The 16604-nt window shown below is 46.5% G+C and overlaps 1 protein-coding gene across 1 annotated transcript in view; it reads right to left on the minus strand.

The window, feature by feature from the left end:
• CATSPERB (cation channel sperm associated auxiliary subunit beta) overlaps window positions 1-16604 on the minus strand; it is a 122041-nt gene that overhangs the window by 25916 nt on the left and 79521 nt on the right. Inside the window, exons 20-21 of the mRNA XM_059723176.1 lie at window positions 9464-9603; window positions 6080-6277 (exon numbers count right to left, since the gene is read on the minus strand). Coding sequence (XP_059579159.1) covers window positions 6080-6277; window positions 9464-9603 — 338 coding nt within the window. The remainder of the gene's footprint in view (window positions 1-6079; window positions 6278-9463; window positions 9604-16604) is intronic.

Genomic DNA, 16604 nt, shown 5'->3' on the forward strand with positions numbered 1-16604 from the left:
TCCAGAAATGTAATATCTCATCCAGTGCACCAAATGCCCTGATGGAAAATATGTAGGAGAAACCAAACAACTGCCTACCAGAATGAACGCACACTGAATATCTATCAACAACAAAATACCCCATTACTGGTGGATCACATTTCTCACAAGAAAACCACTCTCTCTCCAATCACTCAGTTTTAATCCTCAAAGGGAATTTACAAAACATCTTTTGTAGATAAGCCTATCAACTTCACTTCATCAACCTACTGGATACAAAAAATCATGGACTAAATATAGACCTATTGGATTTATGGTACATTATAACCTACCTGCCATCCAATAACCCTGGGTAACCTCTCTACATTTTACCAGCTACATTCTATCACCAGGTCAACATGCCCCCTTCCTCCCCCCACCTACCCATCTCACACCTATTGTCTTTCATAGCTTCTGATCCTCACTACCATATATTTGCATTTTCACAGACCTGCATTTTGCATATTGGCTTCTATTTCATCCAGGGGAAAACAAAACACCAGCAGATTCTCCCTATCCTCAAAGAAGAGTGTTTGTGCCCAAAAACTTGCAAAGAACAGTTTTTCCAACTATTTAGTTGGTCCCTATAAAAGATATTACATTTATCCAAACAGCTTTGTCTACCTATGTCCAACACAGCTACAACCAACACCCTTGAAATAATTACTTAATATTTCAGTTTTCTCAACTTAAATGTGATAAATGCTTACAACATGTTTTTAACATGGTATATTTATTTTGTGTCCAATGTTTGAGCCTTGGCTTCTGGTTTTGCACACTTGCATTTTAGTGTCCAACCAACTACACTTACACAAAAGGGTGAGCTGTTTTATACATTCACTTCCCCAAGTTAAGTGTGAAAATAAGTATGCACCCCTTCTGGATTGTCTACAGAAATGGATACAGTAACATAATGTGGGGTGAGCAAGGAGGACATGCAGGGGATGTGGGGCAGAAAATTTTCCAGTGCTTCATTTTTCTGTGGGAAATTTTCCATTTCTAAAAATTAATTGTTTCATAAAATTCATTAGTAACAATGAATGGATGCCAATACAATATTAGGCAAGCTTGGCAGTTTCAAAGCTTGGCGATCATCACCTGCTGGATTTCACTATCCAACGCAGGGCGTTGAGGGCTCACACCAAGGCTAAAGCCCTTGACTTCAGAAGGGCCAACTTCAATGAGCTTAGAAGACTAGTGGGGGAGGCACTAAGGGCCCAGAAGGTAGAGGAGATGGGAGCCCACGAGGGATGGTCGTACCTTAAGGGGGCGATCCTCCAGGCCCAAAGGATAACAGTCCCTGAGAGAAGCAAGGGGGGTAAGAGTTCTCAGAGACCCCCTTGGCTCAGCAAGGGCATTCAGCAATGCCTGAAGACTAAAAGGGAGGTGTACAACCAGTGGAAGGGAGGAACTATCACCAAGGAGGAGTACTCCTCCTCAGCCTGGGAGTGTAGGAGGGCTATTAGGAAGGCCAAGGCAGAGATGGAACTCAGCTAGCATCCAGGATTAAGGAAAACAAAAAGTCCTTTTTCAAGTACATTGGGAGAAAGAAGAGGGCACCAGGCAATGTAGGGCCCCTGCAAGACACAAATGGTAATCTGGTGGCCACGCCAGACAAGAAAGCTGATATTTTTAACAGTTTCTTTGCCTCTGTTTTCCTGAACAGGGACCGGGACATCCCACCTACCAGAGGTAGGGACAATCTTGGGGATAGCTCTATCAAGCCTTTAGTCAGTGCAGATGTAGTTCGGGATCTTTTGGAAGGGCTAGACATTTTTAAATCTGCAGGTCCAGATGCCTTCTACCCAAGGGTGTTGAAGGAGCTGGCAGGGGTCATCGCGGAGCCTTTGGCATGGCTGTATGAGCATTCGTGGTCATCTGGCCAGGGGCCAGGGGATTGGAAACTGGCTAATGTGGTCCCTATTTTTAAGAAGGGGAGGAAGGAGGACCTAAGTAATTATAGGCCTGTAAGCCTCACCTCGGTGCTCAGGAGGCTCTTGGAGAGGATCATCAAGGAGCATATCTGTGGGGGGCCTGCAGGGGAGATCATGCTCAGGGGCAATCAGCATGGCTTCACCAAAGGCAGGTCCTGCCAGACCAACCTGATTGCCTTTTATGACCAAGTAACTAAATCCTTGGATGATGGTGTCGCTGTGGACATAGTCTTCCTAGACTTTAAGAAGACTTTTGACACTGTCTCTCACCCCATTCTCATCAATAAATTAAGCGACTGCGGCATTGATGCCTGCACTCAGAGAGTAGTGGTGGACGGGTTGTACTCAACCTGGCGAGATGTGAGCAGTGGGGTACCCCAGGCCTCGGTCCTCAGGCCCACACTGTTTAACATCTTCATCAGCAATTTGTACGAGAGGGTGGAAAGCACACTGTCCAAGTTTGCTGATGACACTAAGATGTGGGGCAAGGTGGACACACTTGAAGGGAGAGAGAGGCTGCAACTAGATTTAGACAGACTACAAAAGTGGGCAGATGAGAATAGGATGGGGTTCAACATAGACAAATGCAGGGTGCTGCACCTTGGGAGAAGGAATCCACAACATAAATATAGGCTGGGGAGTTCCCTTCTTGAAAGCACAGAGGCGGAAAGGGATCTTGGAGTCATTATTGACTCCAAGATGAACATGAGCCGCCAATGCCAGACCACAGCCAGCAAGGCCAGCCATACCTTGTCATGCATCCAAAGGTGCATCTCAAGCTGGTCCAGAGAGGTGATACTCCCTCTCTATGCGACTTTGATCAGACCGCAGTTGGAGTACTGCGTCCAGTACTGGGCGCCGCACTTCAAAAGGGATGTGGCCAGCCTGGAGGGGGTTCAGAGGAGGGCCACCCGCTTGGTGAGAGGGCAGCAGGACAGGCCTTACGAGGAGAGACTGAAGGACCTGAACCTGTTCAGCCTCAGCAAGAGGAGGCTGAGGGGTGACCTGGTGGCTGTCTACAAGCTCATAAAGGGGGATCAACAGCAAATAGGCAGAGCTCTTTTCTCCCCAGCACCACCTGGGGTGACAAGGAACAATGGTCATAAGCTGATGGAGAATAGGTTTAGGTTGGAGATCAGAAGGCAATATTTTACAGTTAGGGTGGCCAAAATCTGGAACCAACTTCCCAGGGAAGTGGTCCTCGCCCCTACCTAGGGCATATTCAAGAGGAGGTTGGACGATCACCTGTCTGGGGTCTTGTGAACCCAGCATTCATTCCTGCCTGTGGCAGGGGGTCAGGCTAGATGATCTGTTCAGGTCCCTCCTGACCCTAGCTACTATGAAACTATGAAACTATGGAAGTTGTAATTAATGTTTTTTCAGGTGATTATCCCTAGGAAGTGTGTGAGAGTATATATATGTTTTATTGATTTATATACAGGGAAATAAATACACTCACATAATAATCCAATAGGGGTGCATTGATAGAGAATTTGGGGCTGATACCAATAGCTGATATTTAAGGAGGCATATTGGCTGATACCGATCTGATTTCCAATGTAGCTGCCTCCAGCTGGTAAGTCTGGTGTGGTGGAAGGGGGGGAAGGGCTGTGTGTGGGGGGCAGATCAACTCCCCCCATAGTGAGGGAGGGGCCGGGGTGGGGGTAGGGGCAAGGGCAGGGGCTGCCCAGGTGGGATAGGGTGGGATGACACCAAAGGCGTGGCTCCTGGGGGGGAGGTGGCTGCCACCACTCCTTGCAGCCTGGGATGGCAAAGGAGGGGGGCGTGTGCCCCCAGATCTGTGCAGGGCAGGTTGGGGCGGATTGCAGTCAGGGCTGCGCGGGGCTCTTCTCAGCAGGAGCTGGGCTCAGAGCAGGTGCCGGCAGTGCTTGGAGGATGCTGCATCCACCCGAAATTTCACCACTGCTCCACTCCCAGCCACCTGGTACAGCTGGGAAGAGCTGGGGCTTTACTGGGAGGCTGGCAGCAGCGACGCTGGGAATGGAGCGGTGGTGAAATTTGGGGTGGATGCAGCATCCTCCCAGCACTGCCGGCACCTGCTCTGAGCCCAGCCTCCACTGAGAAGAGCCTCATGCAGCCCTCACTACAACCTGCCCTGCCCTGGCCCACACAGATCTGGGGGGCACATGCCCCACCCCTATGCCCTCCCAGGGTGCAAGCAGTGGCAGAAGCCACCTCCCCCTGCACAAGTCACAGCTCTGGCCCTTTCCCCACACCCTGCCTGGGCAGTCCCTGCCCTTGCCCCTGTCCCCTCCCTCACTGTGGAGGATACTGATCTTCCCCGCCCATGCCCCTTCCCTCCTTCTACCCTTCCACCACACCAGACTTACCAGCTGGAGGCAGCTCTCCATGCTGCTGGCTGTGCTCCTCACTGCCTGAGTGCTGTGCTGTGGCTGCATGCAGCATGGGCATTTATTGGCCAAATTATTGGTCCCATCAGGCCAATTTCCAATACAGCCAGTTTTCTTGATATTGGTACTGATCTGATATCGGACCGATGTATTGGTGCACTTCTAAATCCAACCAAAAATCAAGTTATGAATTCACTTAATTGGCTGTGCAGGTCAAATCAAAACCAAATGAATGCACTGGTAAGCTTGTTTCTATTTCTCAAAAGCTCTTGCTTCTGGAGAATCAGTCAGAAGAACAATCAGCGAAGAAGATGCAGTGTGATGATAAGTTGCCCTTGCCCATAGACTCATTGGTAAAACTGTCCTTTAGTGAAAGAGTGTGTGGTTCAAGTAGTTCTGAATCTGATTCCAAAATGGAACTAATAAGTAATGCAAGTGATTCTACGGGTAGTGACAGTGAAAGTGGAGGTGCCACAGTGACCTCAGTGGAAGAGAGTTAAACTCTGTTGAAGTAGATGTGTGGACAACCACAGCATATCCATACTTTATTGGGTGTGCTAAAATTAGTGTGTCAACAGTTTTCAGCGCCTTATTTTTTTTCTCCAATTTAAACAAACAATGTAAGGGAAGTACTTGCTATTGTGTATTGTGTTTACATTTTTACAAGTATTCCAATAAAAATAATTTCTTTCCACATAAAGCTTTGCATTTGTTTGAATATACCATTTAAACCACATTAAGTGTGCTGTATTTTTTTTCCTAATCAAATATTTCAGTTTAAATAGTTATGGCTACTGGGACATAAAATTAGCATGGGATACTTTTTTAGTTTTGTTTACTAAATAAAAGTTAAACAAACATGCTAAATCAGATGACGTTCTACTTAGGGCACTGGAAAATTTTCTGGAAAACCCATATGTCTGGGGACATGTGCCTCAGATACCACCTAAAGCAGTGGCTTTCTTTTTAGACTTAAGGCACCCCTAGGAAAATGCCAACCCTTAGCTTTCATCTGTTTTTTGACTACAGGAAAATAAAAGAACAATTCTTCTGTTGCAAATAACTCAGTCCACAAAAGGGAAGAATGTATTTAACACTATGGATTCCTATTTGAAATCTCTGAGTTTCTCATATGAATCATATCTGTACACTTAACAGTGTTAACACTGCATGACACCCTGTGGCATCCTTGAAAAGTTCTCAAGGTACCCCAGGGTGCCATGACACCCTGGATGAGAATCACTGGCCTAAAGGGAGGGGCACTAGAAGGAGGAGAGCAGGGTGCCTCACTCTCCAGTGCACTCCCCAGCTGCACATTGCAGCAATGCAGGCAGTGTCTGTTATGGGGTGCAAGGTGTGCTGGGAATCATAGTCTTACAGAGCGGCAGTGGAGTTTGTTGCTGTTGGAGGAAGAGCTGACCTAATGTTGTGCTATCAAAATCAGCAACTCTTTCCCCTTTTTGCATAGGTTTTGTTGACAAAAAATGGGATGAAAGTCCTCCCTCAGGAGCAGCAAACTCCACTGCCACTCTAGAGAACTGCAGTTCCCAAAGCACCTTACAATCCACGATCCGCATTGCTTACGTGGCTGCTTCTGTGCGCTGCCTATTTGGGGAAAAGTGAGTGAGGGTACATTCTTCTCATGTTATACCTCTATGTGGATGCATAAAACGAAAGGCTCCCTTGAGGCTTTTTGACCATTTCTTTCTTTATATACAGATTTGCAGATATTATGTAACAAATGCTCTTTCTTACTGGAAGCTGTGTTAACAGTTTGAAGCCGTGGTCATCTTTTGGATCTCCATGCAGCCAATTTGCAGATGAGATTGTAACAGGAGGGATGTAGTGCATAGATTTACCATACGAGCAGGCAGTTTTTAGTGTTATGACAAAAGTTGATATGTCACAAATAAGTGATGCTCTTGTGAGTATCACAGCTACTGAAGATTTACCCTGTGGAATTTCATATGTTGAAAATATATTAGTACACCCAAAACAGAGAGTGCCTGTTAAATGAACATAGGCAACAACACAAAAAATGACCTATTGATCATAACATTTTCTCTAGAAATGGTTTTATAGCAATAGACATTATAGCAGTGCTTCATGATTTGCTTTCATGGCCTATTGGTCATTAGGGAAGAGTTCAAGAGGATGACTTTGATGTAGTTTGGGACTGTTTAACAAGAAACTGATCTCTTCCCATAAAATAAACCTGAAGTTTTAAATTATACTGTTTTATATGGAGCAGGCTGTATTTTGTGAGGGGTCCTTGACTCGGGAATTCACTCTTTCACTAACTCCACCAAAGCCAGGAGTTCTGTACTTTAAAGTACATGTTATCAAAGCCACCTTTTATACCATAACACTTTGGGAAAGGGTGAGTTAAGGATAATGGGAGGATAAAAAAGGAGAATATTATGACTAACAGAATTAAGGTGAGTAAATACTGTGTACAGGCAGGTCATATTACTGATGCTAATGTTATCTATGATAACATACATTTATAGTGACTGCGTGCATCTACATGTGCAATCAATTTGAAGCAATAAACTCTGGTGCAGTTTGAGCAAGAGTAAACTACAAGTGGATGTAGCATCTACATGTGAACCCACGACAGCAACAATTTGAGCCAAGGCGGAACAGTTTACACGAAGCCCATTCCTGCCCTGCCTTGCCCCAGGCTCTGGGTGGTGGTGTCTGGCAGTGGAGGGGCTGGCTGCAGTATGAGGGTGCTGAAAGTGCAGAGATGTGTGGCTAGGTGGCAGGCAGAAGTGTGCCCCCCTGTTGCCTGGGCTGATGGGATGCAATTCACGCCCACGGTCATCAGCGTCTACATGTGCATTTAATTGCAGTCAGTTACTCTGCCGTAAGATAACAGTGTCCCTGATAGTACTGATAGGAACAGTACTATCTTACGGTGGTGTTAATTAGTTTACTGCAGCCCAGTACTGTTGCACGTGTAGACAGTGATGCTTTACTCCACAACTAATTAGTCTACTCCACAGTCAAGTGCACGTGTAGATGCGGCAACTGTGAAAGTGTCCACATCAATGGAAGAGGAATATATACAAACTGTCAGAATGAAAGAAATGGCATTTCAATAAGGCATGTTTTTTCCCAAGCTGTTCTCTACTACTTGATCATTTTTGCTTTAATCTTAGAGCTACATATGTTGAAAGTCACTGTTGAAAGGAAAGCCAGATGGGTGACTCACATATCACAAATTTAAGATTTTCACTCTTATCATGGTCCTTTCCCAAGGGACATTCTCACTAACATCCCTAACATTATAGGGATATATCAATCTGTATATATTAATCTTAAACGAGTACATCTAGAAGCAAATCAAATCATATACACCCATGTATAAATCCAACATGAAAAGGACTCTACTCTGAGATTAGAAAATAAACTGCAAGGGTAATGAATAACATGAACAAATTGCAATAGATCACAACAAGGGGAAAGAATTAAGAACAAAACATCAGGGACAGGGGATACCTTCCATATATTCATTTTCAACAACAGCCTGTATGTGTCTTGGGCAATACTCATTCCACTGGTGGAGCTCATAGATCTATATGAGAGCTATGCAAGGGTGAAGAATCAACAGCAATAACTTTCTGTAAAATGTTGATCAGATGTATGCAGTCATGGGAAAAGTTTATGAAAAATGTAACTAGTTAAAAGTTAGCAGCCTTTAAAATTCACTTGAGTTAAGTTAAAAGTTAAATATTTCCACTTTTAACTAGTTAAAAGGCAAGTTAAAAAGAGAGTAATTAGGTAAAAGTGAAGTTAATTCATGAGAAATGCATGAAACATGGTGAATTGCCTCTTGGCATCATTTTTCATTTTCAAATGCAATAAGTGGGTTTCTTTTCCATAAGCCCACAGAAGCGCACTAATTTACTCAGAACTCACCCTGCTTTACCTAAAAACAATGTTATACTTGTCATACAGTTTTCAGAATAAGAATTTACCAATACCTATATAATGTTAGCTCCTTCTCACCCTCTCCATGTGAAGTACTTTGTAAAAGTTAATGCATCATAGAGGTATACCAGAATAACAGAAAGGAGATATTCAGGTGACAAATTAAAGCTGTTTCCACAGAAAACCTCTGTTGTTACAATTTGTATTGCTCAAAAGGTAACAAAAGGGTATGAAATATATCTGAATTAGAAATAATGAAAGCGTCTGAAAATCAAAATTAGACTGAAATAAGAAAATCAGTTTAAATGAGAAAAAGAATGTTCAGTTGCATAGCAGAAACTGTTTAATCATGCTTATTGAACTGCAGCAAAAGCTGTATTTCAAAATTTACATCTGACAATTTTCCTCATCTGTCTTGCAAAACTAAACCCCCACTACCGAACAATCGCTCTACATGGGCAGATGAGGGAATGCTTGTGTTATAACAGATAAATAGCTTTTCTATAGTAGGTGACATCTCAGATAAGTTTTTCACAGATGAGAAGTAATTCTCAACTTCTTGGGCCCTGGGCTGCTGGTTCTGATCTTCATTAAAATTAAAAAAGTCATCATCTGCTTCACCATCACTACTTGCTGCCACTCCTACTGCGATCAATGTCTCTGCTTGCTTGTTCTTGTTCCCTCTCCTGCAGCCAACTGGCTACCCTGTTGACTTCTGAAAATGCCAGGATGAACTAAGGAACTCTGGGACTTGTAGTTCTTAAGAGACCATAGCTCATAGGAAGGCACACTACTCCGTCTCTCATCAAGAAGTCCTAGACTTTCAATAAAGAAATATTGTTCCTTGTAAGTCCTAGAGAGTGGCTGTCAGGAAAAACTCTGGGAAAACCATATTTCACTTTTTAAAACTTTTAAGTTAAAATTAACTTTTTTTTTAACTAGTTAAAGTTAAAAGTTGACAACTGAAAAATTTAACTAGTTAAAGTTAAAAGTTAGCCATTTCTTTAACTTTTTAACTAGTTAATTAACTAGTTAATTCACATGACTGGATGTATGTATTCTATATGAAACAAAACTACAGTAACACCAGTCCCTGATGCATGCATAATCTTCAGGTCTGCCTTTCAATTATTAAAACATTTCTAAATAAAACAGATACTATTGTAGGAGACAGGATATTACTTATCATTTGTCTGTTCTTACTTGTTTATAAAACTTGCTTATAACAGAGAATTCTATTATGTAACTGTCAGTATCATCCCAGTATTCTTTGGTTTCCACTTCAACTAGGGAAGGATTTCCAACCACTACCTTCATCAATGGAATATGAAAAACTGGAAAGCCTGTGAAACAAAGAATAAAAATGAAAATAATGACTTGGAATCCTATATTTCCTTGTTATAGAAACACTTAGGAAATAATCATTTAAGCAAAGAGCTCCATTCAAAATGCAAGCTCTGTGACTAAGAACAGGAAAAGGAATGGCCTTTTCCTTACACATAGCTCAGCATGTCCTCCTCATCTTCAGTAACTGCTTCTTCATTTGGCTGAATTTATTATTTGATCTCTCATTGCCATTGATGCATTATGCAGAAGGTGGGTTCAAAAGACATATCTTCATATTTCCTGTTATCTTTTATTATAGTGATCATGCTATAGGTCTTCAACCAAAATAATTACTAGAGACATTTTTTACAGCCAAGCTCTATATTACAGCCATATCTGCTTTGATCCCACTGATACCAGAGGATTCTAGAACAGGGTTTCCTACACTTACAGTACAATTCCAAAACCATAGCCACTTAAATCAACAGAGCCAGACTAAGACCCCCCACTGACCAATATCAACCCCATAATAATGACAAGAGAATCCCTCAAGTCATTACTTACAGCCCCCAGCTTGAACACCTGCAACACACCACTTATGACTTCCAACACCTCTTGGACAATGATGACCATCTCAGTGTACCATTGAGGGACAAGTCTGTCCTGGTTTACAAACATCTCCCAAACTTAAATGATATCTTTGGAGTAAAAGACTACCTAACTCCAATTCTCACTAAACCACTAGGACTTGCTGTGCCTCTCATTAATGCAGACCACATCATCACTGGATCAAACAATATGAATTATAACATCTGAGATTAATTCACTGTAGCTTTCTGTGCCTCTCCCCCCGAGCATCGCGCATCTGGGTGTCTTTTGAACCTCGCCATTGCCTTCTGGGCTGCACAGCCAGGCTACTAGAGCAGCCTTGGGTCAGCTCCCCAGGGGTCTCGCCTGCCACGTCTTTGATGATGATTGGTTTTCTAGCAGGAGGATGGTGTCAGGTCCCATCTTGCCTGGTACTCCCCCTTGGTCATCCTCGTGGCCATTGCTTCTCAGAGCTCCACCTCCCCTACACCCCGCCTACCGCCAACCGTGATGTTGTCCATCAGGGCTGGTGTTCTGGCCCTCACTGACACTTGGTTATTTAGGGGCTGTGGCTATGGGCTACAGGTGGTAACTGCACTGAGCGTACACCACCGTCCTTCGGTGTCTCCCAGTTCACACAGTGCCTGACTCCGCCCAGGTCTCAGGACGGCCCTTGGTGCGTCGTTCCCACCCTGGGTTTGGTACCTGTTGTCTGGTGTCCGTGTCTGGGTTCTGGCTCCATTTTCTCCACCAGTGTCCCAGCCCCGGCTATTGCCAGCCTCCGCCCACACCAGCCTCGTACGTGACTCCTTGGGCCCTCACTGGCCCGACTTGCCTTCTGTGGTTCCCCTCTGGGGTGCCACCACGTCTCCTCTTCTGTAGGATCCTTGGCACTCTCTGGCCTCTCTGGGCCAGTTGGGGACACTACTTCCGGTCCCCCCTGGCTTCCTTCCTGCTGGGCCTTTTATCTTGGCACCAGGTGGCCGCCTGGCCAATTGCCCTTGCTTTTACAAAGCATGCCCAAACAGATGCGGGAGCCATTCCTGGCTCCTCCTGGCTCTGCCACGGAGTCTCCTTTTCCTTTTGATCTTGGTCTGCGGCGGCTCCTGCTGCCGTGGTTTCACTTTCACTGCTGCCAGCCACCAGTGCGGCATCCCGCTGCCTTTCTCCTGCCTCTAGTAAGCTTCCTCCACGCCCCCCCCCCCATTTAAGTTGCCTTGGGGTGTCTCATTGTCCATTTCTTTCCTCTCAACGCACCTCGATAGGAAATCAGCAACATGATTAGCCGACCCTGGTCAATATCTTACTTTGAACTGAAATGGCTGTAGTGACAATGTCCATCTGGTTATCCGGGCATTGTTGTGCTTAATATTCAGCCATTGTAGGGGTGGGTGCATGATCAGTAACTAGGTTGAACTCTCGCCCCATTAAGTAATATCTAAAATAGTTCACTTTATGGTTAGGCACTCCCTTTCAATGGTGGAATACCTGGTTTCTGTGCTGTTTAACTTTCAGCTAGCATAGGTGATCGGGCGATCTACACCCCCTTGTTCCTGGCAAAGCACTGCCCCTATGGCTGTCTCGGAGGCGTCTGTCTGTAGAATGAAAGTTTTTGAGAAGTCGGGTATTATGACAACCACTTCACCACACAAATCTTTTTTGACGTCTTCAAACCCTTTCGCCATCTCAAGTGTCCACTTTATGGGGCCCTGTACTTTCCCTCTTATAGCCTCCATTAGCTCTATGGTTTTCTCCGCAAAGCAGGGAATGAATTGCCTGTAATGGTTCGCTAGTCCCAGGAAAGCCCGCATCTGTTGCTTTGTCCACGGAGGCAGGTATCTTTTTATTATATCTATCTTACTTGCTAGAGGGCATATCTTACCTTGCCCTACTCTAAATCCCAAGTAATTCGTCTCTCGCACCCCTAAGGTGCATTTTTTTGGGTTAACCATCAGGCCTACCCGGCGTATTTCTTGCAGCACCACTGCTACATGGCATAAGTGCTGTTCCCAAGTCTGTGAGTAAATTAGTACATCGTAGATGTATGCGGCTGCATACATTGTGTATGGGGCTAGCATGTGGTCCATCAGCCATTGGACGGTTGCAGCGGCCCTGTGCAGGCCGAAGGGCTTCCGTGTAAACTCATACAGCCCCCAGAGGGTGCCGAAGGCCGTCTTTGGCTGGTCTCTTCCTGCCATGGGGATTTGCCAGCATCCTTTTGCCATGTTGATAGTGGAGATATATTGAGCCTGCCCTATCCGCTCTAGTAGTTCTTCTACATGTGGCATGGGGAAGGCATTGAATTTGGCAACCTCATTAACCTTCCAAAAATCAATGCATAGTCGGAACGTACCATCACTCTTTGGCACTATTACTATTGGACTGCGCCAGGGACTATGCGACGGCATGATGACCCCTTGGGTCAGCATCTTTCGTAGCTCTTCCCAGACCTTCTCTCACCAATGATGCGGGATGGGCCTCCGCCTTTCTCATATGACGACCCCCTTCAGTGTATCTATCTCGTGTTGTATCCCTTGGGCCCGTCTGGACCTCTCGTCGAATACTTCCCGGAACTTTACCATCATCCTTCCCAACTGGTCGCACTGGCGGGCGTTGAGTTCAGAGCTGTACATTGGTGGACCACCTGGTTCTGGCCCTTCTGGTAGCTTTTCTGCCTCGGGTCCTAGGTCCTCCCAGGGGTCTTCTGGGCTCAACAGCCAGCCTTCTGGCTCCTGCCATGCCCTCAATAAGTTGACATGGTAAATTTGCCATTCTTTTCTCTGCCTGGGGCTATGGACTTTGTGGTCCACTGGCCCTGCCTTCCACACAATTTCGAATGGGCCTTGCCACTGCATCAGCAATTTGTCTGCGGTAGTGGAGAGCAGTATGAGGACCTTATCCCCAACGTGGAAGTCTTGGGCGCGGGCCCCTTTGTCATACCCACATTGCTTGTTCCACTGGGCCTCGGCCAAATGTTCCTGGGCTAGCTGCCTCACCTTCGTTAACTGCTCTAGCATTTCCTGTTGGTAGTGGTGTACCCCAACTTTGGGCTGTCCCGTGTTTTCCCATTCCTCTTTTATCCCTTGCAACAGCCCCCGGGGCTTGTGGCCATATATCAGCTCAAATGGGGACAGCCACATGGACGCCTGTGGGGCATCCCTGAGTGCGAAGAGGAGGAGTATTAGGATCAAATCCCACATCCTCGTTTTGTCCTGGGCACATCGCCGCAATAGGCATTTAATTGTGCCATTTAGGTGTTCTACCAGCACGTTGGTCTGCGGGTGGTAGACCGAGGTATAGAGCTGCCATATCTTCAACAGCTGACACATGGCCCAGATGACCCCAGACATAAAGTTTGTCCCCTGGTCCGTGATTATCTCTCTCAGAACTCCCACCTGGGACACGCATTCTAATAATTCCTCCGTGATCTAGGGGGCTGTCACTGATCACAGTGGTATAGCATCCAGGTAGTGTGTAGCATAGTCAATGATGACTAATATATATTAATGCCCAGCGCTACTCTTGATTAAGGGCCCCACCACATCTAGCACTATCCAATCAAAGGGTACCTCAATGAGGGGCATCGGTTGTAATGGTGCCCAGGGGGGCCGTCTCTCCTGGACCTTCTGGCACTCTGGGCAGGCCTCACAGTGCCACATAATGTCATCCCTCATCCCCGGCCAGAAAAACCACTGCCCCACTCTGGTCACTGTCTTCATAGTTTCACACTTGGCAGGGTCAGAAGGGACCTGAGCAGGTCATCAAGTCCGACCCCCTGCCATGGCAGGAAAGAGTACTGGGGTCAAACAACCCCAGCAAGGTGTTCATCCAGCCTCCTTTTAAAGACCCCCAGGATAGGATCCAGCACCACTTCTCTTGCAAGTTGGTTCCAGATCCTAGCCACCCTGACAGTGAAGTAGCGCCTCCTGATATCTAGCCTGAATCTACCCTCTGCCAGCTTGTGACCATTATTTCTTGTTACTCCTGGTAGTGTTCGGGGGAACAGGGACTCCCCCAATGCCTGCTGGTCTTGTCTGCCCTGAGGTGACCACCCATCAGGCTGGCATGTGCCAACCTCCATACCTTCTCATGGGGACTACTAGCTGTTGGGTCCACTCCCCTTGGACCGGGCATTTTGCCACCTCATATAACAAACCCTGATATATCCAAAAATAAGTGTCACTTATGTCCATCCCAGGCTGTATGGTCTCTTCTTCCACCAGGGCCACTTCCATCTCCCGTATCCTCTGTAGTTCGCTGTCCTCCTCTTGGGCCATATGAAAGTGCATGTCCTCAGTGCTCACCCCAAGGCTAACCTACTATTCCTCGTTGGATAAATTCGAATCCTCTTCTGCTATCCAACCTTCCTCTCAGGTCTTCCCTGTCTTAGTTCTTCAATGCGCACTTCTTCTAATATTTGACAGAGGGGTGGCCAGTCTCTTCCTACAATCATCTGGCCATCCAGTGTGGAGCCAGACTGATGAGTAATCTGCCTTTGCGACTGGCAATCCTCACGTCCACAAAGCCCCTTTCGTATTATTTGGTTTTGCCGTGTATGCAGAGCATCCGGACTGGAGGGCACCATTCAATGACACTCTGGGGGATCACCTCGGCCCGCATCAGTGTTTGGGAGCAGTGTAGCCCATAGTGGCTTGCCTGCCACCCACGCTGTCACCATCGGGCGGTCCCATCCCTCTACCTCTTTGCAATGCCTGAAGCTACAGCCCATTTCTACGACTGGTTCATGGACCTCATGGTACGCCTTCAACCCTGTCACCTCTCCGGTGGGTCTCCACTTCTCCGGGGCCCCTAAGGCACATTCCCAAGACATGTGCCATGTCTTACCACACTGGTAACATACAATTCCTCACCTGCTATAGTATACAGGCCCCCGCCGGGTCTCATCCTCCCTCTTAGGAGTCGCTCCTGTACTTCTGTAGTTCTTTTTCCGCAGTGGCTCCCCTTCTGAGGTAGTGAAAGCCTCTGCAACCCTTAAGGCTTCAGCGGTCATCCAAGAAAAATGTTGGCACATCCATAGCTGGGTGTCCTCATCCATATCCTTCACAAATTATTCCAGTAGGATCTGGTCAGCTAGGGCTGCTCGATCAACCTTTCCTGGTGGCACCCATTTATTTAAGATCTTTCCATAACTGCCTCAAGTTTTGGGGCCTGCGGTCTTCTTTGCTCTTTCAGGCCTGGAACAGCCTGCGATAGTGGTCTGGGAAGAGTTCCAACTGCTGTAATATCACCGCCTTAACTTTTTTGTAATCGTAAGCCTCTTCCCACAGCAAGACCCTATAAGCGGCCTGCGTCTTGCCCAATACTGGGGACCTGAGCTGGCTGGCCCATTGCAGCCAGTCCACCCCAGCCAGGATCGCCATTCTCTTGGAAGATTCAATGTAGGTCTCTACATCATCCTCTAACATCATACGATGCATTCGGAAAGCAGTCCAGTTTCAGAGCATCCATTCCTGTTGTTGAATGGCTTGTTGTTGTTGGACCTCAAGAACTTTTGACACTGCATGCAATATCTGGCCTAACAACTTGATCTGGGGGTTTAGATTCATAGATTCATAGATGTTAGGGTCGGAAGGGACCTCAATAGATCATCGAGTCCGACCCCCTGCATAAGCAGGAAAGCGTGCTGGGTCTAGATGACCCCAGCTAGATACTCGTCTAACCTTCTCTTGAAGACCCCCAGGGTAGGGGAGAGCACCACCTCCCTTGGGAGCCCGTTCCAGACCTTGGCCACTCGAACTGTGAAGAAGTTCTTCCTTATGTCCAGTCTAAATCTGCTCTCTACTAGCTTGTGGCCATTGTTTCTTGTAACCCCCGGGGGCGCCTTGGTGAATAAATCCTCACCAATTCCCTTCTGTGCCCCCGTGATGAACTTATAGGCAGCCACAAGGTCGCCTCTCAACCTTCTCTTGCGGAGGCTGAAAAGGTCCAGTTTCTCTAGTCTCTCCTCGTAGGGCTTGGTCTGCAGGCCCTTGACCATACGAGTTGCCCTTCTCTGTACCCTCTCCAGGTTATCCGCATCCTTCTTGAAGTGTGGCGCCCAGAATTGCACGCAGTACTCCAACTGCGGTCTGACCAACGCCCTATAGAGGGGAAGTATCACCTCCCTGGACCTATTTGTCATGCATCTTCTGATGCACGATAAAGTGCCATTGGCTTTTCTGATGGCTTCGTCACACTGCCGGCTCATGTTCATCTTGGAGTCCGCTAGGACTCCAAGATCCCTTTCCACCTCTGTGCCACCCAGCAGGTCATTCCCTAGGCTGTAGGTGTGCTGGACATTTTTCCTCCCTAGGTGCAGCACTTTGCATTTCTCCTTGTTGAAATTCACTTAGGTTCACTTCCATAACAGTATCAGCCTCCAGGGTTTCCCTGGCTTCATCATGACCGTCCAAGGCACCAAGTTGTAGCT

Source organism: Alligator mississippiensis, chromosome 2 (assembly GCF_030867095.1).
Source record: "Alligator mississippiensis isolate rAllMis1 chromosome 2, rAllMis1, whole genome shotgun sequence".
Taxonomy (NCBI): domain Eukaryota; kingdom Metazoa; phylum Chordata; order Crocodylia; family Alligatoridae; genus Alligator; species Alligator mississippiensis.